General features: G+C 34.9%; 1 protein-coding gene across 2 annotated transcripts in view; it reads right to left on the bottom strand.

Annotated features, from left to right (window-relative positions):
• The window catches only part of LOC136036246 (gamma-aminobutyric acid type B receptor subunit 1-like), a 194719-nt gene that overhangs the window by 70078 nt on the left and 97635 nt on the right, over positions 1 to 27006 (bottom strand). For both annotated transcript variants that reach the window (XM_065718359.1, XM_065718358.1), the window contains 5 exons: positions 25805 to 26038; positions 12825 to 12995; positions 8719 to 8935; positions 5510 to 5658; positions 3271 to 3403 (listed from right to left, as the gene is read on the bottom strand). In XM_065718359.1, coding sequence (XP_065574431.1) covers positions 3271 to 3403; positions 5510 to 5658; positions 8719 to 8935; positions 12825 to 12995; positions 25805 to 26038 — 904 coding nt within the window. The remainder of the gene's footprint in view (positions 1 to 3270; positions 3404 to 5509; positions 5659 to 8718; positions 8936 to 12824; positions 12996 to 25804; positions 26039 to 27006) is intronic.

Here is a 27006-nt window from a genome sequence, read left to right as displayed (position 1 = left end):
AAAAATTGAAGGAGATGATGTATGAATCAAAACTGCTAAGGAAAAAGGCGTGGAAAAACTCTTGAGGTAAAGATGAACAAAAATGGACAATGAAATCTGTTGGAATCTAAATAGGTCAGGACTCTAAGAAAGAATTTAAATATTTCGCAGGGTGGCTGTATCTAACCTTTGTCAACGTCAAGACATCAAGAAAAGGCTCAAATTGTCTGCGGTTAGAAGACAAGCGAAAATGAGAATACAAATAGTGAAGGATGCCACGTGCCGAGTGCCGGGACTCGGTGGCTTTGCCACCAGGCTTTTGAAACTTTATATATGTATCTTTGATATTCATCGGATGACAGATTCTAATTGTATGCTTCTTGTTTTGATCTGACTCCTTTTTTAGGATTTATGGGTTAAGGTAGTTTTTAATAAGGGACGTTATCGCCTCTTACTAGGCTGCTAGCTACTGCTGCAACCCAGATATAAATTACGAATAGGAAAAAGACTATGGCTTTGTCTTATTTGGAATAGTAAGAGACAAACTTCAGAGGATCAGGCAGCTAACTTAGTCAAATATAATTTTTTTTTTACAGATTTCAGCTGTATCCGATATAGCTCACGTAGTCCCCATTTACAATGAAATATGGCGATTCTTTATTTGAAATAATTTCTCAGACATCGTAAATATTTTTGCAGTTTGCAGTTAAATTAATTTTATTTAAGATTTTCAGGAATTATTATAGTTTCCGTTGACAAATCAGATTATTGTTAAAACATACAAAAAATTACTGCATATTACATAACTAAGTTTATTTGCTTTTCATAATGGTAAAAATTCGATTTTCGTATGCAGGAAGGTGTTAATAACATTTGCTCCTACAGAGCTATAGAAAAATGAATTTTTTTGTAAATAGAACCATATATGGTTCTAAAAATTATTATTTAGAATATGAAAAAGAGGTTCTGTGTAAAAATATTCATTTATTTTAATTTTTTATTACAAAAGCACGTAGATGTGACAAATTCCTGATATAATAACCTAAGTTACCACAGTGCTATAGAAAATGCCGTTTTTTGTAAAAAAAAATTTAATTGTTTTTATTACAAAAGGTTTTTAACCGAATCAATTTCCTTTAAAATGACCCATTATACAACTCTACTTTATTCCAGTGCCAAGCTATTTGAGAAGAAAAAAAGATACCGTATATGCAGAATATCGTGGTTGCAGCCGCTATTTTGATTTTCAATACAATGCATTTCCCTTGTTGTTCATGCCATGGGACGGTCAGTTTAACTATATAGGGGTTTTGGACAAGTCAGTTCTAATAGTGTACTTCCTGCTTTGGTCTGACTCTATTTGTAGGAGTTACAGGTTATAATAACTCTTAGTATTGGACATGTTCGTCTCATTACTAGGCTGTTAGCAACTACTGCAAACCGGATAACCCTGAGGCACTCTGAAGCACCGTTGATGTTGTTTGCTCTTGCCAGAATAAAATAGGTCTTTCATCTGCTACATTCAAAAATGAGTTTTTTGTCTTTGGACCGTATACCACCTCGAATGATACAATTTAAATTGATCCATCTATAAACTCCAGTTCCAGTTCAATAATTATTTAAATAATAATTCAAAAATAAAGTTTGATCCACAGGATGGCTTATACATGAGTCTTTGAAGGAAAAACCAAGAAAATCCTACGTGCTTCTCCTCATGATAAGGGCCAAAATGATAAGAAACTGAAAAAGGATAAGGTTGGCTATATAGCAAGTTTTGCATCATGTGTGTTGTTTGGACACCCATTTAGAAATTTTCCTCTGCATCTGGTAAAAAGGTAGCAATAGCTATATTTTCTGCCGGTACAGTATTTGGAGATTTGTCAAAATGAATGAAATGTCACAGAGGTTTGCTGGCTTCTGAAATAACATTGATATTTTTCACTGACTTATCTCAAAATATCGTAAGGTTTATCCACTTCTATTATATGGTAATCCTTTGCTGTATTCTTCCCTTTTAGACCTTTGCACTTCTGGGTCCTTTTACAAGTTTCACATTGATTTTGAACTTCAGCTTAAAATTTGTATTTAAATTAATCAAGTATTTATATAACTTCTTATATATTACAGGGTAGATGACAGGTAAACCATTCTTAGGATCATTTTTGGATGATCCTAAATCACTCTCACTGTTTTGAACGATTATTCTCAACAACATGGTTCTGGAACCCTAGTTATCAGAAATTGAAACATTACGCTTAAACTCAAAACCTTATTCCCATGCAGCTTTAATTTTTCGGGTAAACAAACTTAGTTGTCTTAAATTTCTCTGCAAGTTCTTTATGCTTCTTTAAAGGTTTCAGACAGAATTAAAGCCTGGTTTTTTTTTACAGATATTAGTTTTAAAAACTTCTCCCACAAAGCAATTTAAAAAAAAAAATTAAAGAGCTATTATAAACTAAATACGAGCAGAAGTAAATGAGTAGAAAACCATTTTTGTTTCAAGTTGTGTTTGTTTTTTCGTAATAGAATCAAGAAAATAAGATTAACATATTAACCATGATTGCTGAAAAGAATAAATGAATGTGGATTCACAGTTTAATACTTACATATGAATTTCTAAAAGTTTCAGCAGTTTTAGATTAATTAACGCTATGAAAGAAAAAAACAATTAAAATACATGTTGTTTCCGGCGAAGTACAATTTCGTTTTGGTCTTTGGAAAGCACAGGGGGTGTTAGTCCTGCTCTTCATAATGGTAGTTTCTGCTCGTTACCTTCGACTTGATTTTTTATTGTAATTTCTGTTCGTTTAGGTTTCATTTATTTACCGATAGTCGAAATATGTTTGAATGTACGAAATATTATTGAATATATTTTGGAAATATTATTTGACTTCATTTTTCCAGGTCTCTGGTTTTCTATCTCTAGGTTCCTCCCTATTGAAAAATCCCGAAACCGACAGAAATACTTCACGAACATTAGCTATAATACAAGACCGCTTCCCAAGAATGGCAACAAGAGTGTTTGCTTCTAATAATTTGCCTTTGAAGGTCAGCTCCAAGTTATGTTTAGGTTTGGATTGAAGCAAAACTCCTTATTGACTTGAAGCGAAGCAGTTTTTAACTTAAAAATTGTTACAAATAACACTTCTGAAGAAAATCTAAAGCCATAGGTGAGGTTCGGAACAAATGAAAGCTTATCTATAACAATTCATATTTTCTTCGAACATAGTGTGTGCTATTACAGCTGGTCTTCATTTTAGTATTACATCAAACTTAAAGCAAATCACGTACCAAGAGCAGTAGCCCAGACTGCATCATAGGCGAGAGGTGCTTCTTGATAGCCCTCGGGATACCTCCCATGATCAATGTCATATCCTGAGTTTTTTAGTGCCAAATGAAGTCTTCTTCGAAAGTCATCAACTGTCTGTAAAAAAAAAAATGAAATTGAGCTGATTAATTATTTTCACACAGAAATTCATTCAATAAAGTAAATTTATGTCGAATAGATAGACCATAAGATCCAAAACATTACAAAATCCTTTACTTCTACCGACTATTACTTAAAAAAAACTCGCACATTTTGTTTCGCATTTAGTTTTCTCAGAGAATTAAAGCAACAACTTAAAATAACCATTTTCTAACCAAAAGCAGCTTCTTTCTCCACTTTAAGGTGGGTGATAAAACGCTTTACATAAACTTAAACTATAAAACTACTATACTCATCACTATTGATTTGAAATTAAAGTGAAACACTAATCCTTTGAGGTTTTGAAAGACAAAAAAAAGACTTTACTTAATGATATGTGCCAATACTAACTAAAACCTTAAAAAGAAATCCTAGCATTAATTTTATGTTTTAAAATAATATATTTTAATAGAGCGAATGTACATATACAAAACCCAAAAATATAAAATTACCCAAATGAATTTACATGCCTGAAAAAGGGGAGGACCCTCTCTAAAAGAACTGTAATCATGACAGAAATTGTACTACCACATTTGGCATGTCCAAGATAACTGTTGCTGAGGTTTCAATTTCCTTGATGCATAAACACTAAATGAAGAGTAGTACTCAACCCAATAGTGGTCGTAGAATATTGGAAGAAATAATATTTGAAAAGAAATTAAATGTTCTAGTACCCTTTTTAAGTAACAAAAGGGGATTGTACCACAGGAGGGTGCCGACGGAAAACATGATTTCTGATCGAAAAACATCAACAAGCCACGTGGCGAAAAATGAAATACGTCTAGATTAATTCACGTAAAGTGGAAGTAAAGAATTTCCAGAAGTTTATTTAAAATTTTTAGATGGTAATTACGTAATTACCATATTTCATCAAAGAAACTTAGCATTTTCAAAAACTAAGATAAATCAGCATTTGGGGATTGCAGTAACGCTTCTACAGTATAACACTGAGTTTTAAAAGGGTGAGCGTCAAAATAAGGAGGTTGTCCTATACTTAGATAAAAAAAACACTCATGAGCATTTCTTCCCGATCGCTGGTGTAAGTCGACCCTTGTCCCAGGAAAGGTTCCATGGAATCTATCCCTACTGTCCAATATGTTTTTCAGATTTCAGTAGTGAATTAAATCTAAATAAACATGTATAGTATCGTGAAAAACACTGTTAGCATTCAGTAGAGATGTCGGCTCGTGAAATTACAATTTTAAAGTTTATATATATTTCAAATTTTACCTCTACGGAGCCACAAAGTAGCGCTGCATTGTGAAGCGAAACCGGTAAATAATTACGAACACTTCTTGAGTTCTAATCTTGCCAACACAATACGTAATAGGGAGATTCTCAAAATGTTATTCAATTGATTGATTCTTAAGAGACAACAGGAGAGGGGTGTATGGTGAATGCTCTATAAGCTTTGATTATGACCATGAATAAGTCTTTTTTCAAGATTGAGACATACATGTTACCCTATGAAACTAAAGGGTTCTGATAATCAGGCTGTTCGTTCGGGTCAAAAATGATGGGCTAGCTTGGAAGAGACTACTAGCGAGGGTGATGCGTTGAGGGACCATGAACTTCTAATTCTACGGGGCAGAATTTTAGGGGGTGGGCTGATATCTTGTGCAAATTAAATATACAGCAAATATGCTAATGTTCAATTTAAAAGCAAAGCAATTACAGTCAAAGTTTGGAGTAAGATTTGAAATTTCGCACAATGTTAATTAATGAATATCTAGGTCAAGTACGAGTTCATTGACTTTTTATTCAGATTCTCCTTGGAAGGTGCCAGGTAGGGGAGACCATACGGTATGTCATAAATTATCTAATAAGAGTTTCCAAAAATATATAAAAAATCTAACATTTTATCTGAAAATCGTTAAATCATTTATAAACAAACTTATCACATCATTTGACAGTGTGGAAAGCTACAAGAATTGATTATGGATAAAGAATCCCAAGCCTTATTATAACTTATACTACTTATAAGATTAAGAAAAAAAATGTCTACTTGTTCTTTCGGGTCCAAATTTTAACTCAATTTCAGAGCAATCCAAACGAACCTATTACCATGCCTGATATTGTCCTTTGTTTATCTTGATTCCAGTTCAACGCTTCTGTAGTAAAATGTCCCTCGGCTGCCATTCTCATCTCTTCTTTTGTACACTGAATACCTTCAGCTTCCAAATTAACTTCAAACCAATTGTCTTCATACCAGCCTAATAAATTAAAAATATTAATAATGACAATAAAATATAAAAACGATGTAGCCTTGATGGCTCTTCTATGGTAAAGTACACATTTATTAAAAACCTAAGCCAAAAAGTAGGAATTTGAGAAAGAAAAATTATAAAAGTAAATTATGGTAGTCAAACTTGTCGAAAAACTATAACACATACTCCTGTTACTGTACGAAAAAGTTCACAGTTCATCTGGAATTTGGTGGTTTTTCTTTTTAATGTTTTTTTTTTATAGCATATTTAGCCTGATGATGCTTATTATACTGAGAGATGCTACAGATAAAATAGGAAGCAATTTATATTCTGGTTTGATGTTGAACAGGGTTTAAGCAGATTTGCGTCCCATCCCTATTTATACATGCATATCCTATTTATATATCCACAAATTAGACATTTTCTCGGATTTTGTCCTAAGGAACATGGCAAAGGCTTTGGGAGCGCATGAAATTTAATGTGGAAGATGAAACGCCCCTACAATTTGATTATGCGAATGATCAGAGTCTCTTTGATGAAACCGTTATTAAAATCAAGGAATTTTGGAGGTTATTTGAACTCAAAGCGCATAGAATGGTTGAAAAATTAAAGCTAAGAAGACTACTTCACTTAGACTACGAATAAACAAAGTCGAAGAGGTTATGCTGGGTATCACGTAATAAGTAAAGATGGTGGATACAGTGAACATATAGAAAAGTAGAATGGCCAAAGTTTTTGGTCATACTTGAAAAAATTTAGGATGAGTGGAACGTAAACGGAGGGGGACGAGACTTACACATAAATTCCTTTTTAACGCTTTCCTTAAGAAATAACACAAAAATAAACTAAAAATAACACAACTAAAAAAAAATCGACTTTGGGAAACGATATTTCCACGACGGATATTTTCCAGGGGAGGATTTTCCGCGGGAAATGGTGGGTAAACATCTAGACCCGTAGATGGTGGCAAAGAGAAGGGAATCCCCATTAACAGGCATAAAAAAAGAGAAATATATTTGGCTTTAAGAGTTTGTGACGTCTACGTATCTTTGTTTTTGTGACAACAAAACGAGCTTATTTATTAATCATCTTGACATTCATTTACATCAGGACTTTAAAAAGCAAACAATTCCAACATGGTTTAACTTATTAAGATTCTAACTTGTGTTTTTCCCAAAGTAAGCACGGTGGTAGAGTTGCAAAAGAGTTCAGTTACACGGTTCAGTTAAAAAGTGGTTCAGTTTAAACGGGTTTCAATTGCAAAAGAGATAAGTTATACGAGCGTTCAGCTACAGGGGGGGTTCAGTTGCACGGGGTTCAGTTGCACGATGCTTCATTTGCACGGTAGTTCAGCTGCACGGTGGTTCAGCTGCACAGTCGTTCACTTTCAGGTTGGTCCAGTTACAGTGGTTCAGTTCCTCGAGGTTCAGTTACATGATGGTTCATTTGCAATGGAACCAAATCCTTGGTATCCGTTTGACAGACCTTATGTTTAAGTTATTTTATGTTATTTTTAGTAATTTCAACTATTTATTCTACGGCCTTTGTTTTTCAGGGGTCCTTCTTAAAGAATTCAAGCTTTAGTGTAAAGAGCAAGGCATTGACGAGTGGGCAAACCCCCTTGTATAAGTAATGAAAATATACAAACACAGAAATTCGCTACGTTAGTTAATTTGTAAGTTGCGTATTTTTATTACTAATAAAAACATTTGTAAAAGAATTAAAAGTTCTAGTTGCCTTTTTAAGTAGCCAAAAATTGGACGGCAACTAGGCCTCCTCCCCCACCCCTCTTTTTATCAATTGTGCATTCAAAACTATGAGAAAGCCATTTAGCCTAATAAAATCAATTTGCAAATTTCATTTAATTGTTCACATGCGGTGAGCAAAAATCAAAACATGCATTACCTCAAAAACGTTCAGAAATTAAACAAAAAAAACAGGTTTTTTCAACTGAAAGTAAGGAGTGACATTAAATTTTTAAATGAACAGAACTTTTCGTTTTAAGTTTTAGTGTTGCTCCTTACTTGTAGTTAAAAAGCTTATTTTTTTAATACAGATAAAGGATGACAGATTGCCAAATATCGTTCTTTTTGGCCATCGAACAAAAAGCAGGTCGGCTGCAAATGGATGACAAGAGGCTATAAATAAGGATTGAAAGGAAATAAGAACTTCGTAGAAGAGGGTAGCGACAGAAGTTTTGAACACATGGGGGTCGAGGAAAATGTGCAGTTGTTTTGGCTTTAGGCGGCTTGGTGTTGCAATGAGTTGTCAGTGGTAGCAATAGTCATCAAGTTCATAGTTAATAGTTGGAAATGTATAGTTGTATCTGCCACTAGTCGACCTTAAATCTGAGTTTTCTTCCTAAAGTTTTGTCTGTCTAGGGGAAGGTAATTACAATAAAATTAATATTTTCTTCTAAATCATGGCTGCAAGAGCAATAAATATTAGTGAAGTTTGATAGAAAATAAACTATGGAATAATATGATACTTTCAATGAAAACAAGCGGTACCCTCATTCATTCACTGAAAGCTCTATTTCATTTAATATTATTGTTCAAAATCCAGTAAGAGGCAATAGTCCCTTTTTTATCATGATTTACCAGCCAAAAGTGCTCAAAATGCTTAACAATTTATTTAAGAAATTAAAGTACTTCTTACCTATTCAAAAAATTCACTACGAAACTATTGAATTTTTCTTAAGTAAATTTTAGATGCTTTTTTAAGAAAAATATTGGTCAGAATTTCATATCAAAAAGTGTTACTGGTCAGTCAATTGCCTTATGCATTGAAATTCTAGAAAAGCTGGTCCTAGGAAAACCCAATGTCCATATACCTGAAAAAACTTCAATAACTTCCTTTTTAAGAAAGGCAATTGGCAAAGACAAGTAATCATTCAGACTGGAGACCAATTTTGCTGTGAAACAAGTCATTATTAGGATTTAAACACTGATCATGCATTCCTTTATGCATTCCTTTAAATCGAAATTTTAAAATCACATAGAATTTGACGTTTTCCTTCTTATCTAATTTCTCAGAAATAATAAGTGAAAATAAGAGTATACTTGCCAATGAAAAACCATACATGTTGTTTGCCATAAAGGCCTTGTTTGTAGACTTCACACAGAACTTTCCTGGCAGCTGCTACATAGAACAGCCCGACTATTATGCGAGCATCTTGCCGTCGGAGATTTCTTACAGCATCGGTGGCTTCTTGCATGAAACTCTGCCTTGCAATAATTTCAATTCCAACCTCCCTGCACTTGGATTCCAAATCAGTTATAGTCTGTAATTAAGTTGACATCAGACCATTTTATTACAATACACTATTGTCTGAAAAAAAATACAGTCAAAAGCAAACATGACTATGTCCATTTAATAAACCATGGGCTGAATATTTATTGATGGTTTTGATGTTAAAGCACTAATCCAATCAAAGAGAAAGTTTCCAGGGCTTTTTTAAGCCGTCAAAACCAAGTGGTTATGCTTGAAATCCTTTGTCAGTTGGGACACGGGCTCGAGTCCTTAAGTCACAGGTTATTCGGTTTGGAAGAGGGGTCAGTGGCATGACCCTGTATGCACAACCAGAGTCGACCTAGCTCTAAATGGATACTCGGTGAAATCAGGGGAAAGTCAAAAGGAAAAGTATGCAAAAGCACAGGATTTCTAGCAGCCCATCTCCTCCTTGCAATTCCAGGCTGAAAGGCCATGAAACGGAGAATAGTGCCGCCAGTAGGCACTACAAGTCCAATGTCTTTTTTTTCATGTTCTCAAATTTTGAGAACAAAATGACCACTTTACAGTTGTATATCTATAAAAAAGAAGCTATTTTCCTAGTATACATTCCGATAGCTTTTTCGGAATGTTCTCAAATTTTGAGAACAAAATGACTGCTTTAAAGTTGTATATCTATAAAAAAAGAAGTCATTTTCACAGTTTCATAGTTTTATACATTCCGATAACTCTATCGGAATGTTCTCAAATTTTGAGAAGAAAATGGTCACTGTACTGTACATTCCAATAACTCTATCGAAATATTTTCAAATTTTCAGAACAAAATGGTCACTGTACAGTTGTATATCTATAAAAAAGAAGCTATTTTTCCAGTTTTCTAGTTTTATACATTCTGATAACTCTGTCGGAATGTTTTCAAATTTTTAGGAAAATTTCTAAAAAGAAGCTATTTTCCTCGTTTCATAGTTTATATATAACTTCATAGTCTTCATATCGTATATTTCATATATATTTCATAGTTTTATTCATCATATACTTCATAGTTTTCATATCGGATAATTAGAAAAACTCTATCGGAATGTTATCTAATTTTGAGAACAAAATGACCACTTTACAGTTGTATATCAATAAAAAAATAAGCTATTTTCCTGGTTTCATAGTTTTATACATTCCGTTAATTCTATCGGAATGTTCTCAAATTTTGAGAACAAAATGGTCACTGTACAGTTGTATATCTATAAAAAAGAAGCTATTTTCCTAGTTTCATAGTTTTATATATTCCGATAACGTTATCAGAATGCTCTCAAATTTTGAGAACAAAATGACCACTTTACAGTTGTATATCTATAAAAAAGAAGCTAATTTCCTAGTTTCATAGTTTTATACATTCCGTTAACTCTATCGGAATGTTCTCAAATTTCGAGAACAAAATGGTCACTGTAAAGTTTTATATCTATAAAAAAAAGCAGCTATTTTCCTAGTTTCATAGTTTTATATATTCCGATAACGTTATCGGGATGCTCTCAAATTTTGAGAACAAAATGAACACTTTATAGTTGTATATCTATAAAAAAGAAGCTATTTTCCTAGTTTCATAGTTTTATACATTCCGTTAACTCTATCGGAATGTTCTCAAATTTTGAGAACAAAATGACCACTGTACAGTTGCATGTTTATAAAGAAGAAACTATTTTCCTAGTTTCATAGTTTTATAGATCCTGATAACTCTATCGGTATGTTCTCAAATTTTGAGAACAAAATGGTCACTGTACAGTTGTATATCTATAAAAAAGAAGCTATTTTCTAGTTTCCTAGTTTTATACATTCTGATAACTATCGGAATGTTTTCAAATTTTGAGAACAAAATAGTCACTGTAGAGTTGCACAACTGTAGAAAAGAAGCTATTTCCTAGTTTCATAAATTTGTACATTCTGATAACTCTATCGGTATGTTCTCAAATTTTGAGAAAAAAATGGTCACTGTACAGTTGTATATCTACAAAATAAGCTATTTTCCTAGTTTCATAGTTTTATACATTCCATTAACTCTATCGGAATTTTTCAAATTTTTAGAACAAGAATGGTCACTGTACCGTAGTATATATATTAAAAAAATACTGCACAGTTGTACAGTGAAAAATCACTGTACAGTTGTATATCTATAAAAAAGTAGCTACTTTTCCAGTTTCATAGTTTTATACATTCCGATAACTCTATAGAGATGTTTTCAAATTTTGAGAACAAAATGTTCACTGTAGAGTTGCATATCTATAAAAGAAGAAGCTATTTTTCTAGTTTCATAGTTTTATACATTCCAATAACTCTATAGGAATGTTTTAAAATTTTGAGAACAAAATACCACTGTACAGTTTTGTCTATAAAAAAAAAGCTATTTTGCTAGTTTCCTAGTTTTATACATACAGATAACTCTATCGGAATGTTCTCAAATTTTTAGAACAAAATGACCACTTTACAGTTGTATATCTATAGAAAAGAAGCTATTTTCTTAGTTTCATAGTTTTATATATTCCAATAACTCTATCGGAAGCTATTTTCCTAGCTTCATAGTTTTATACATTCCGATAACTCTATCAGAATGTTTGTCAAATTTTGAGAACAAAATGACCATTTTACAGTCATATATCTATGTAAAAGAAGCTATTTTCCTAGTTCCATAGTTTTATATATTCTGATAGCTCTATCGAAATGTTTTCAAATTTTTATAACAAAATGGTAACTGTACAGTTGTATATCTACAAAAATGAAGCCATTTTCCTAGTTTCGTAGTTTTATACATACCAATAGCTCTGTTGAAATGTTTTCAAATTTTGATAACAAAATGGTCACTGTACAGTTGTATATCTATAAAAAAGAAGCTATTTTTCCACTTTCATATTTTTATACATTCCGATAACTCTATCGGAATGTTCTCAAATTTTGAGAACAAAATGACCACTTTACAGTTGTATATCTATAAAAAAGAAGCTATTTTCCTAGTTTCATAGTTTTATACATTCAGATAACCCTATCGGAATTTTCTCAAATTTTGAGAACAAAATGACCACTTTACAATTGTATATCTATAAAAGAGAAGCTATTTTCCTGGTTTCATAGTTTTATATATTCCGATAACTCTATCGGAATGTTTTCAAATTTTGATAACAGTTGGTCACTGTACAGTTGTATATCTATAAAAAAGAAACTATTTTCCTAGTTTCATAGTTTTACACATTCCGATAACTCTATCGAAATGTTTAATCACGAATCAACGACATATTGCTATGGGCTCACTTACCTACACCGATTCATCATCTGTCAATGGCAATATTCCTTTAAAACTTGCTTTTGCAAAAAGTGCAACTACCTTAGGATAATGGACAGATTCTCCACATAAATTTGAAATGTTTGGACTCTCATCTTTTGCATTTAAAGTAAATGGAATTCCAATCAACAATTTATCCTTTGTTAAATCCTACAGGGCCCTATATAAATTGATAATGCAATCCTTAGAGCAAGATTAGTAACTATTTGAAAATCGTATAAACGATTAAATGTTTGCCAAAAACTGATGGTATCATTGTATTTTATTTGTTCAGTACTCTAGTTATGAGTATTGTCTGACCGGGCACACTAGGTTTAGAGTTTACCTTTGTCGAACCGCTAGAGGAGAATACAGCATTAATCTTGCTAAATCTAGTAAATAAATTGAGTGAGACTTTCATATGTTGAGTGTTTGATGATTGTAACTCTTTGGAAAAATTGGAATATTAATCATCCAGTGGCGTTTTTTCCAAGAACAAACCAGAAGACTGATTAAAGAAAGCAATCGATTTAAAAGAAAATAAAAAATCATTCCAGGAGATTTTTCCCAAGAATAAACTAGAAGACTGATCAAGTCAAAAAGAGAAAAGAAAATTGACTTTATAAGCAAAGAATCTTACCGAAGTAAACACTTCTTGTGTGTGGTGGAGTATTGCTATTCTTGACCAGCCAAACATTTGAATTAGCTTCACCCTTGTAGGGTTATGCACTGTTGCAGAAGGATGAGTCCTAAATAGTGTTGGAAACCTAGCACGATCTGAAAGGGCGGGAGAACTTCCTCCAAATGATACCTACAACCATGTAAAAAAAAATATGAATACAAATAAGTAAATATAGCGGCTATATCAAAGAGGTAATGACTATTTTCATCATAGGTAAATATAACTCGAAATTTAAGATCTCGTGAAGCTTGTAAAACATGAAACTTGGTCTGCTGTGTAAATTCACCCTCTCCCTGCTTGTCTAAAGTCACCCAAGTCATTTATTTTGACCTCATTGAGGTCCTAGATGCTCAATTCAGAGACAATCCAAGTTGCATTTTCCTTCTCCAAGACTTTTGCATGTTTAAACTTGTTGGTAAAGAAATGCTAAAATTCAGTTGTAGATAGCGAAAACCAGATTCACATGTAAATAGAGTGGATTCATTTTAATTGATTTTTCAATTGTAATTTTTTATAATTTTGTTTTTAAATAGTCTTTTGAATTAAATCAGGTTTACAGTGACTGGGCTGGTAGCAACTAGCTCCTAAAAAGCCTGCTTATGCTCGTGTGTGATTTTTTTAATAGTGATTCATAACTAACTTCTACTTTTTTTGAAGTCATATTAGGCTAAGTCAATTATTTTGGCTTCATTCAGTTTCCAGATGCTCAATCCAGTCTGAGACAGTCGATGTTGTATTTTCCTTCTCCTGAAAAGATTAGGATTTTCAAACTTTTCAGTATGGAAATGGATAATTTTACCACTGTTTAGCTTCAGTCGTAGATACTGAGAACCAAATTAGCACGTACTAAGCTTTTATAATTTCTTATTTAAACAGAGTCATTTAAACTGAACCAGGTTCAAGGGGGACTGGGCTGGTAGCCTAGCAGCTTGCTTTATAAACCTGTTTAAACTCGCGTATGATTTGTTTTTGTTGGCTCGTTCAGTAGTTTGGGAAAATTCAAGTAAAGCCTGACTAGATAGTAGGAACAAACCAAAAGCAAGAAACAAGGTTAGCTGCATAGAGTGTGTGTTGAACTTCGAATAGAGTGGAAAAGAAGGCATGAAAGTTTCAAACACAATGGAAAGTAATCAGAATTTAAAGAAAAGGAGTCTCAAGACACCCGCTCAAAGCAAGTGTATCCCTAGATTGAAAAACTCGATTACAAAACAAGATTGAGACGGATTCTACGCTTGAGAAGGACACGCAAGATTTTTCAAACTGTTAAACTTCTAACGATACATGTGGCTGCTATTGATACCCAACATGGACCCTACCAATTTTCCCTATTTACGCACAATTTTTGAGAACGAGTTCATTTACATGCTTTCAGCAGAATTCAGGGAGAAGATCTTAGACAGACTTGGATTCAAAATTTTATTCTGTGATGGCAGATACGACACCCGATGCTTATCATTTCGATAAGCTTGTGGTCGTAATCCATGCTATCAGCTTAGAAGGGACACCTAAAAAAAAACTATTGCGAGGTCTTAAAGGAACATTTACAAGGAAAGTAATTCCTCTGAATAAAATAGCTTTTCAATCTTGTAACCATGCAAGTACAACGTCCGGTCAATATAATCGAGCAAAGCAGAAAGTATCTGAACTTCTTAAATTGCTGTGCTTTCCATTCCCTGCCAGGTCCACAGACTCAATACTATTATAGAGCATAGTACAATTCATGTCTCAGTGGACTGCAAGGATTGAAACCATGCAAGCAGTAGTTACCTCGTTTGAAAAATTCGTGTCAGCCGTTGACGAATTTAAACAGATAATGAAAGCCGAGGGACAAGCTAGCAGTCTTCTGAAAAGGATTCTAAGCTTAAACCTTACGGTCTATCTCATTTTTATAAGAAATATCATGTACAAGACCAGGGCAGCAACAGAAAAACTTGGACAAGAGGAAATGAACATCATCGATGCATTCGAGGTGCTTGAATTTATTAAGAAGATTTTTGAAAGAATACTGGAGGATGAAATCAACGATTTGAATAACAGCGCAGCAGTGTTTTTCCACCTGGTGACTTGGACCCTTCGTCAGTGACTTGGACCATGTTTTTCCGACATCTGAGCTCAGAGTCAAGCTGATGTATCATTTTAGAAGACAACATTCTGAAATCCGGCTTGATAGGTTGATTACAATGATGGGAGATAATCTCAGAGCTTACCTCGTCAACTTTCAGCCATTTTGCTCCTTATTTCAGCCTTCTGTCAAGAAAAGGGTTTCAGTTGCATATACTAAGCTAGCAACAACGTTGTTTCTGAAACCAAGAAAAACATTTCACGTTCTACTGCTCTTTAAGTAGAACTTGAAGTTCTGATTCAGTTTTGCCATGGTGCCACTTGCTTCAGAGAAATCGCAGGTGAAGGAAATTGCCAGAGAAATAAGCTTATGCAAGTTAATTCTTTTTGCAAATTGGCTGTGAATACACCAGCTGCAGTTTGCTACTGTCAAAAGAACATTTAGCAAGCTCAAGTTTGTTACTAATCGGCTGAGACCTGTCATGGTTGATTCTTGACTAGATTCCCTCATGTTGTTGACGAATGAAAAGACCTCAGCGATGCCATTGACTTAGACAAGATTGTCCAGCAGTGACTCACTTTGAAGAAGAGGCGAATAGATGTTCTCAGTTACACATTTACTCATGATGTATTCGGTTTTAGTTTGCTGTTTCTAAATTATAAAGGATTAATGTATAAAAAAATTTCGTGAGTCGTATACTATGAACTGCGAGTCATTTGAACGAGGGAATGTCACCTCCTCCCTGGTCTTGTCGCTTTCATTCCAACTAATTCTAGTTGAAAAGATCATAGATGAGGTGGAAACTGCTTGAGACTCGATCTAGTTTCGAGAAAAAACTCACCAGCGCTACCTAATAAATACCAGATTAATTCGCTCTACACGAGTTCTGAGATAGTAGTGATTTTTTTTTCGGAATAACCGTCATTTGGTTCCATCCTAGACATATTTATAACAGAAGTGTACATTTTAAATTAACTTCTGAGAACAAATTTAATCTTTGTTGAACGATTTTTTCTTTCTTAGTTGCTTTTTTTAATAAATTAAAAAAAGTTTTATAATAGATGCTAATTGTGAAGACAAAAGGGAGTAATAGGATTTAATTCGCATAGTGTTGCGAAAGTTATTACTTTCCCATAGTTTTTTTCTGTTACATCGTATTTTAATGACGAAATTTTCGTTCAATTCTTATTAAACGTTAAACCTGGTTTGAACAATTCATGGCGATCAATGAACAATTCCTGGTTGAAAAATGACATGGTATAGAACCATGTCATGGGTACCAATCATCCTGATTATGTTCTTTGTAAACTCATTTATCTATATATATAAAAATAAGTTGTCTGTCTGTGTGTCTGTCTGTCAGGTGACGTCATGTTTCTGTGTCGACTGACGTCGTGAAGTTAGTTGTCGTCATTTTTGCTATGACGGTGACGTCATTAACGGTATTTAAGACATTTGTTCACGGAAAAATGTTTAATTGTAAAATGACTGAAGAACCTACAATGGCAACAGCCGAGGAAGCTGCTCAAAGAGTTTATGCCAAAAAACTTGCTTCTGATAGAGAAAGTAAGAAAAGAAAGCGTTCCGAGGAATCACAAGAACAGCAAGAAAACAGGCTTGCAGCTGATAGAGAAAGTAAGAAAAGAAAGCGTGCCGGGGAATCACAAGAACAGCAAGAAAACAGGCTTGCGGCTAAAGAACGCAAAACCGCGCAGTTAGATGAAAATCCACCTGGACAGCGAGAGTCAAAACATATCAAAACTGAAAATGATAGCGATGATGATTGGGTTTGGGATTTTGACTTGGATAAGGTCATCAATGCCTACCAGATTTAAGTCAAAAAAACAAAGATTCGTCGATATGTACTTCATAGTGACGCTGAAAAATAAAGAAGAAAAATAAAACTGAAAAAAGAAAAAAGGTAAAAAACTAAAAAAAAAACTAAAAAGGAAAAACACTCAAAGAGAAATTACAGACCGGGACACAAATGACGACCGACACAGAGGGAATATAAGTGACGACCGGGAACCTCAAAGAGAAATTACAGACTGGGACACCCGGACACAAATCACGACCGGGACACAGGGAATATAAATGACGACCGGGACACAGGGACACAACTACAACGGGGACGCCGGGGGCACAGGCGGGATATATAAATGACGACCGGGACACAGGGATTGTTCGAATAGAAATTACAGACCGGGACACCGGGACACAAATGACGACCGGGACACCGGGACACAGGGAATATAAATGACGACCGGGACACTCAAAGAGAAATTACAAACTGGGACACCGGGACACAAATGATGACCGGGACACAGGGAATATAAATGACGACCGGGACACAGGGACACATCATTAGAATAATGAGGTATAGATCTGAATACAGATTGTTTTTCCCATGGACAATCATATGTTGCATGTTCAAGAGTCAGTAAACCTGACAATCTATTTATATGCACAGACAATGGGACAGCGAAGAATGTTGTATATTCGCATGTTTTACGTAGTTAAAAACATATATTTATATCTATCTCTATTCACAGGCGGGACACAGGGACACAACTACAATGGCGCGTAACTAATATGGCGCGTAACGACTTACGCGCGCGGGGGGGCTTGGGGGGCGCGAAGCGCCCCACCAACTAGGTGTTTGGGTGGCGCGAAGCGCCACCCCAACAGCTAGTTTTTTATATTAGGATGTCTGAAATTCACGGGACTTCATCCAACCCGTGTGTATTTTTTTAAGCCCTATCCTAAAGCTGAGTTTAGAAAAATGACGTCATAACAGCTTAGACTCATGGAAAGCTCTCATAGCAGAATTGGACTGAATGGACGAAGAGAACAATTGGCTGCCGCTGCTTGTTAATTTAATACGTGCACTTTTTATCTTTTTTTCTTCTTTAAGATATAACAGAAGCATTAATTCACGAAACCGTTGGGGAAAATGGGAGGGGGTGTCAAAATGAATTTTCAAAATTTAGAGAGACAATTTTATTCGCTTTTTTCAATTTCTTTCAAGGGGAATATAAAAAAAGTGTTTTCAAAATATTGAAGTGATAGGAGAAAAACATCTAAGAGTGTGGTCGATTGTTCCCTTCCCTCTCATATTGACATAGCTGGAAAGTAGAAGTACATGGAAATTAAAATCCTTGCTTGAGCGGATCAGTCATAGCGTGCCTAAAAATTTAAAGATTTGTGCACTGTAAAAGATTTCAAAGTTTTTACTCACAAAACTAAGGATGCTTTACTATTTTCAAGGATAGTTCGTGTTCCATGTTTATATTGCAAACATATCTCAGTCCTCTTTATAAAAAGAAAATAAAAAAAGATGAAAAGAGACCAATAAACGAGGAAAGATTACTATGAATAGCGAAAGAAAATATAATCTATAGCGAAAGAAAACATAATCGAAAGAAATTACAGAGATTGGTGTAATTCAAAGTTTTGTTTAGCCAAGGGATCCTTCTACATTTTTCCATGGAATGGATTAAGTGCTGGAAACAGTGACAAAAATAAAGATCTTTTGAAATGCTAAATCCAAATTAATTTTAACAAATTTCGATAAGTTTATACTAAAAGCAGACAAAACTTCGGCAAACCATCTTGTTATGGATCAGTTTCTGTCTGTTTTAAGTTCAGCTTCTTTTTTTCCTTTTTTTTTGACTTCGTCTTGTTTCAGGCTTAACATTTTACACAAGCTAATTTCTGCTCGTTTTAAGTTTTATACATGATATTTACTAGTCTTTTTAAGAATTTTCTGATCGTTTTCAAATTTATAAGACTCTGTAAAAATCTTCTTAATAATATAATTTTTATGCGAGCAGTTAATATTAATGAACAATAGAAATGGGGAGAGTTTTTTTTATCAGTTGTGGATTTGTTTCCACTACTGAAGGTTTAGAGGCTGGTTGAGTCAATCCCTCATGACACCTGGTATCGTTCAATATACTAGAGCCTCAATCTTTATTTCTCTAAAATGTAAACTGGAGAGAAAGAGATCAAGTTTTTGCTAATCGGGCTACAAATCTCTGATAAGTAATGAGATGTAGGAGTCATTTTCTCCCATTTTGCTAGTGGGTTGGTCCGTATATAAATCATCCCTCCCTCAAGCAAGGCCAAAGCATTGGATAACTAAATTAGCACGATTATTTTTTCACTAATATCACGGATACTTCTCTTTCGAAATCCTAAACCTTGTTGCGAGGGTAACACAGCCCATTATCGCAATTGTTCTACATTGAAGACATGCTGGATGGCAGTAAAGCAAGAAGCCAAGCTGTGCTGTAGCTGCAGTGAACATTGGGCAGAGAAGAAAAACTAGAGAATTAGTGGAGATTTATAAGTTGTTGTTTTTTCTTTTGAAGATGCTAGCCAGAATGGCGCGGTGGTGGCCTTTCATCTTAGCGAGATGTGTTGGGCCTACAAGCCTAACTATCAGATATATGTGCCTTTTGATTCTATGCACATAAATTATTTTCATTTGCGCTTTAAATTCTCCTTTATAAATTACTTTCATTTGCCATTCAGACTTGTTAATGTTTGAAGCTCTAATATGACCGAATAACATTGCCTTATAGCATTAATATTCCTGTATGATGAGTCACCAAAATAGCTGACTTCATCTTTCTTCATATGATTTTACTTTCTGGATACTGTCAGACTTAGTCTTAGATCGTCATTAGTTTGACTAATTAGTGTGTCCACTCTCCTGCAAGAGCTTGCAATACTTTTTGTGTGTTTGTTTGAAGTTAAAGAAAAGTCCAACTTTGGCCAAAGTTCATGGAGTTTACGTTCAAGTGAGTTGTTGGTTTGACACTTTGGTCAGTAGAAGTGCGTTATATTTTCTAATATATAACACACTTTTGGTTATTCTCCTAATCTGGTTAGATTTGAGAAGAGAGTTTTAGGTGAGTTCTTAATATATATTGAGAGTTTGCACCTTCTTTACCCTCGATAATTACTATCATAGGCAGCGCAATAGCTTTGCCTAAGTAAATAGCGATGTGGACGCAATGTTGTTGTTTTTTTTTTCACCAAGGTACTCCGTATAGAAGAAGTGACGGTAAAAGCCTTATCATTTTTTTGAAGTTCTAATCTATCTATATATATAAAAATAAGTTGTCTGTGTGTGTGTGTGTGTCGAGTGACGTCATGTTTGTGTGTCGACTGACGTCATGTTTGTCGACTGACGTCATTATAAGGATTGAGCTGTATGCGTCATGAAGTTGTTTGTCGACTGACGTCATGTTTGTCAACTGATGAAATTACATACCGAGACACCAGGACACAAATGACGACCGGGACACAGGGAATATAAATGACGACCGGGAACCTCAAAGAGAAATTAGAGACTGGGACACCCGGACACAAATCACGACCGGGACACAGGGACACAACTACAACGGGGACGCCGGGGGCACAGGCGGGATATATAAATGACGACCGGGACGCAGGGATTGTTCGAATAGGAATTACAAACCGGGACACAAATGACGACCGAGACACCAGGACACGACACCAGGATACGAGGTACTGACCCCCTCGTCAGTACCTCGCTCTTCACGCTAAAGCTTAAATTTTGTCCCGATTTCTTAAGAATGACCCCCTGAATCACAAAAGCCGTAGAATAAACAGTTGAAATTTCTAAAAATACTTTAGCGTAAAGAGCGAGGTATTAGGAGGAGGGGAGCCCCTCATATGTGTAATAATTTCTGTTCCTTCTAAGTTTTAATGCTGCTCCTTACTTTCAGTTGAAAAAACTTTGTCATATTTATTTTTTCATTGTTTTTTTTTTAAATAATGCTAGAAAATCCTGCGCTCCCTTCATGGAAATTTTCTTCCCCCCATGACAAGTTCCTCCATGAAAAGTTCCCCCAGCATATCCCTCTCTTCTCAACCCCTGCCCCCAACCAAATGAAAACGCCCCTGAAAACGTCTGTACACTTCCCAATAATCATTACTATATGTAAGCACTGGTCAGTGTTTGTAACTTGTAGCCCCTCCCACGGGGACCGTGGGGGAGTAAGTCGTCCCAAAAGACATAGTTATAAGGATTTTCAACTACACTGAATAAAATGGCTATCTCAGAATTTTGATCCGGTTACTTTGGGGAAATAATTAGCGTGGGACGGGGAACAAGGTGCCCTCCGATTTTTTTGGTAACTTAAAAAGGGCACAAGAACTTTTCATTTCCGTTAGACTGAGCCCTTTTGCAACATTCTAGGACCACTGGGTCGATACGATCACCCCTGAAAAAAAAAACAGAAAAAAAACAAATAAACACGCATCTGTGATCTGCCTTCTGACAAAAAATACAAAATTCCACATTTTTGTAGATAGGAGCTTGAAACTTCTACAGTAGAGTTCTATGACTTTTAGGGGTTGTTTCCAACTATTTTCTAAAATAAAGCAAATTTTCTCAGGCTCGTAACTTTTGATGGGTAAGACGAAACTTGATGAAACTTATATATTTAAAATCAGCATTAAAATGCGATTATTTCGATGTAGCTATTGGTATCAAAATTCCATTTTTTAGAGTTTTGGTTACTATTGAGCCGGGTCGCTCTTTACTACAGTTCGTTACCACGAACTGTTTGATAAAGTTGGAGGACAAGCAAGTTGGAGGATAAACAAAGGTATTTTATTTCAAATGACAATACAATTAAGTATGTAAATACAAAGAAGGATAGAATGTAAGGAAAATAAATTTTCCTGTATTGGAATTTCCTGCTCTCGTATTGGAAGCCCCCGTTGAAATCTGGGATCAACAAGCTCTGGGATCAAAGCATCCATGAAGAATCCTTTCAGCTTGGGAAAAATCTTTTCGGTCCAAAAGCCTGGATCGCGTTCTATCTTTTCAATGTAGAAGTCTTTCTGGGTAAAAATCATGAAAAAGCAAGTATCTAGCTGAGCGCATTCAAGCTGACATTGTACTTGGTAAAAGTAAGTCGTGGCCTCGTTTGAGGTTGACTAGTCCATTCTTTCCAACTTCCATGCAATAGTCCGCCTTAGCCTCTTTTCGGTTCTTTATCCACTTGCCTATCCCCAAATTTTTCGCAGTTTCGCCGTTGCATACCTCGCTTTGATTCAATTTACTCCATGATTTCGGCTTTGTGTGCACAACTTTACTGAAGGCTCTTTACTATTTCTCATTTCTAGGTTTCTTCATTGCATTGAAATAATTTATGAAAATTTCACACTATTAAAAAGCAGCTGATTAAACCAGCTTGTCATTTTGGTGTCTAGGGGCTATTATCGGTGATCTGAGACGCTTCTTTCTGGCAACCGACTTGTAAAATTTCAGGTAGCTGAAAATATTCTATGGGACTGTAAGAAAACAGGAAAATACATCGAAAAATGGTTCCAATCATCTTACAGGTTATTGTCTTCTGCTCATGATAGTACCGATTTTGTTCCAAAAGCAATATCCTTCATAGAGTACAGTTGTGAAAAAGACCTAGACATTTTCTAAGATTTCTAAGCAATTAGAGGAAATAGAGCAAAATCCTTTTAAACATTTTGTAGGATCTTCAAGAAGCTATGGCCTGATATTAAAAGCGGCATCTTCCGCCAATGAATACTTGAGTACTTTTTAAATATAATCTTCCAATTCAACATGGGATTTTCGAGTTCCAGCAGTTCACTTAATCACGGCCTTAAATTCAAACTTTTAGTGCGAGTTAAGGGTAAATTGAGCCAAACAAACATGTATACTACTCCAAGGCTAAGAACAATAAGGAGAATTATAAGAAAATGATAGGGGGCATGTTAAATTAAATTGAAACACAAATTAAAGCTGTCAAATACCCGTATCAGCGTATATCAATAACGGCCTAGATTGTTAAATTTGAATTTTATGAGTATGCTTAGGGGTATGTTGATTAATAACGATGAACTATGTACATACTACAAATAATAGCAGTAGAACTACTACTACTGCTGTGACTATTGACGCTCAGGGTGTTAAGGTGAAACTGTTAAGGAACGTTTAGGGGGTTTCTATTAAAAGATAGAAACCGCTAACGATATTAATGTGGAACTTTTAGGGAATGTATATCTAAATCATACTCACTATGTTTATAGAGGTTATCAACAGAACGCATGAGAAATATTTCAGAAACAGCTTGAAATATTAAGTTGAAACTACCAGGGCATGAGGAGGGGATATTGTACTAGAAACAAAAAGGCACAATGTGAATATAATTACTGTTCACAACTAATACTACTACTGTTATCACTAATATTGCTGCTATTTCTTCTGCTATTATTTCTGCTAGGCTATAGGGTATAAAGGGTATATCCTTAAACAGGGTATAAAATAAAAACTTCCACGAAAAGTAAATGTTGATTCAAAGCTAAATCAAAGGCACTGGGTGTATGCTGGGTGCCAATAACATGTCTCAGTAAAGGCTTACGCCCCTCCCCATACCTTCTGAAGACCAGAGCATAATTTTCACGTAACTGACAACAAAATACATTATAACTGTTTTCATTTTTAACTTTAATAAATCACAAAAATATCAAGACTCTAAGGAATAAATATCAGCATATGTATATTAAACTGTCAATCCATTTTTATTTGTTTCTTTTTAATTGATCTTGGTTACGATAGTGGTTTTTTTTATGTATTACTTTTCTGGAAAAATTTCGCAAAATTAATTAAGAAGGAAATGAACCCCAAAACGTTGTTTGCAGTGAAAACTCTGGTGTCTTGAGCAGTCTTGGAAAGAACTAAAGGATTAAACTGAATATTTTACACATAATGATAGTAATTGTTATCAGTTCAAGATTTTATTTCACTGTAATTTTCATTTTATTTTCGATGTTGTAATAAGTACAAAGGAAAATATTTGTATAATTCATTTTCAGTAAAGTGCCAATGACGCATTATTATTTATACCTTTACAGTCTCGATCTGCATATTCAATTGAATTTATAGTCATTTTAAGATTCATTTATGCTTTTATATTACTACCTGTTGTATGTTTGTTTGTTATTATAGTTTGTTTGATTTCTGTTCGCTGTGGATTTATTTATTCTTTACTAGCTGTTGGGGTGGCGCGTAAGTCGTTACGCGCCATTGTAGTTGTGTCCCTGTGTCCCACCTTGCTAATCAAACATTTCCTGTGTCCCCGTCGTCATTTATATATCCCCCTGTGCCCCCCGGCGTCCCCGTTGTAGTAGTGTCCCTGTGTCCCGGTCGTCATTTATATTCCCTGTGTCCCGGTCGTCATTTGTGTCCCGGTGTCCCGTCTGTAATTTCTCTCATTATTCTAATGATTGCCCTTGAGCTTTGTTGATGGTGATTGCTAATCGAACATTCCCTGTGTCCCGGTCGTCATTTATATATCCCCCGTGCCCCCTGGCGTCCCCGTTGTAGTTGTGTCCCTGTGTCCCGGTCGTCATTTATATTCCCTGTGTCCCGGTCGTTATTTGTGTCCCGGTGTCCCAGTCTGTAATTCCTCTTTGAGTGTCCCGGTCGTCATTTATATTCCCTGTGTCCCGGTGTCTTGGTCGTCATTTGTCCATGGGTAAAAACAACCGTATTCAGATCTATACTTCATTATTCTTATGATTGCCCTTGAGCTTTGTTGATGATGATTGCTAATCGAACATTCCCTGTATCCCCGTCGTCATTTATATATCCCCCTGTACCCCCGGCGTCCCCGTTGTAGTTGTGTCCCTGTGTCCCGGTCATCATTTATATTCCCTGTGTCCCGAGTGTCAGATAATTTCTCTCTGAGTGTCCCGGTCGTCAGTTGTGTCCCGGTTGTTCATGGGAAAAACAATCCGTATTCAGATCTATACCTCATTATTCTAATGATTGCTCTTGAGCTTTGTTGATGGTGATTGCTAATCGAACATTCCCTGTGTCCCCGTCGTCATTTATATATACCCCTGTGCCCCCCGGCGTCCCTGTTGTAGTTGTGTCCCTGTGCCCCGGTTGTCATTTATATTCACTGTGTCCCGGTTGTTATTTATGTCCCGGTGTTCCAGTCTGTAATTTCTCTTTGAGTGTCCCGGTCGTCATTTATATTCCCTGTATCCCTGTGTCCCGGTCGTCATTTGTGTCCCGGTCTGTAATTTCGTCAGTCGACAAACAACTTCATGACGGTATAATGCTCAATCCTTACAATGACGTCAGTCGACACACAAATATGACGTCAGTCAGCAGACACACACAAACAAACAACTTATTTTTATATATATAGACTAGTAAAAGAAGTTTTGTTCGTTTTAAGCTTGATTTGCTTACTCAATTTAAGTTTTGTTAATCTTAAGACTAATTTATTCATTTATATTGTACTTGTATGTTTGTTTGCTATGATTGTTTATCAAATATTGTTCTTTTTGGGTTTTATCTATTCATTAATAATAATTTCTGGTCGCTCTGAGTAGGAATCGCTATAGATTTTTATTTTAGCCAATTTAAAGTTTAATATGACTTTTACTTTTCTTGGAAATACTTCTTTTTTAGGAAAGTTTTTTTGATCAATAAAGTATTTAAGTACTTTATTTAATCAGTAATTGTACTTCGGTAATTGTAATTGTACTAAGGTGCGTCAAGTACAATTGATACTCATCAGATTATGGTACAGAGTTAAATCGCAGGTTTTAAGGGACTGACAAATTTATTCATATTTAACATAATTTCTGTTTGTTTTAAGTTTTACATTAATATTCATTGAAATTTGAACGTAATTTATGTTTAATTTTTTCAACCCAAGCAATTTCTGTTAGTTTTAAGTTTTAGTCGATACATAAATAGATTTCTGCTGGGTTAGACATGAATTTCACTCTTTACTTTTCAAGAAAATACGTAGTAATTTAGGTAAATAATAAGCATAAGAAACCAACTTTAGCTTACCACAAGGAGGTTCCACATTTTAGCAGATTCAGCTATGGTTGTGCTAACTGTGCTGCACCCTGCCAAGAGAAGAACTTTTGTTGGGTCGTTATAAAGTAGGTCGTACATAACAGTGGCGCCAAGTCCTGGTTCACATTCACTATCATTCCAGTGCAACTTCAGCTCATAGTTTCGTAAAATGTCACTTCGACTATTTACGTCAGAAAATGCGAGGCGTACAGCCGGCTGACACGCCTGAGAAAATAATAAGAAAAATAAAAAACAGAAATAACAAAATATGGAATAGGAGATCGAATTCATTTGACAGATAACAGACCAGCTAGAACGAAATAAAAGAGGGAAGTAATTTTTTAGCGTACCTTTTCCAGAAATGATTTACTTTCAAATAATCACAAAAGAAAATATTCAAAACTCTGAAACCAATTGTTATAATGCAACTGCATCTGGAACGCCAAACATCGGCTGAGGGAATTCAAATAAGACTAAGATGCGTCAAGCCCCATATCTATTAGGAACAGAAAAACACTAGAAATGATTTTTTTATGTTAATAATAGTAGTTCTTACTAAAGCTGGCCCCAATGCAGTGTCTTTTAATTTTATTCCAGGTGCCATTCACCTGCCTGCCAAGATTGATGAATTTTGACAACTTAAACTCGTGTATTACAGACAAAGCATGCTTGTCTATAGTTGTCTATAGATGTCTATAGACTTACATATTTTTATTGAATATCAACGTATTTACAGTTTTTTCCAAGGTCAATGACTTATGCTTTATTCATGCTCAGGTGTTATAGGATTTGCTATGAGTTAAGCAATGAACCTCAGGTTGGTAAGAGATATAGATACGGAACATCTTTCAGCCGATTCAAAATGGCTGAACATTTTTTGCTGCAAAAGGGTTAAATTAGGTTGAAAAAAGACAATAGAAGAAGGTATGGAAGGAATTGCCGAACAGGTGGAAGAAAACGAACAGAGTTACCTGTTAAAAAACAAAAAATAGTTACACTTCGTCACGAGATTGCTGCACCTTTTATGTTTTTGAAAATACCACGGGCATACTGATATTTTTTAGCCGCGAATAGAGAATTTATAACATCAAGGAATTTTTTCCTGTAGTTATCAAATAGTAAGAAATTTTGAAACAACTTGAATTTAAAATGTTCTCTGTATAGCCCTTGTGCTCATATACGTTGGATAATTG

Source organism: Artemia franciscana, chromosome 15 (genome assembly GCF_032884065.1).
Source record: "Artemia franciscana chromosome 15, ASM3288406v1, whole genome shotgun sequence".
Lineage (NCBI taxonomy): Eukaryota > Metazoa > Arthropoda > Branchiopoda > Anostraca > Artemiidae > Artemia > Artemia franciscana.
Note: the sequence above shows the minus strand (reverse complement) of the source record. Positions and strands in the feature narration are given on the sequence as shown.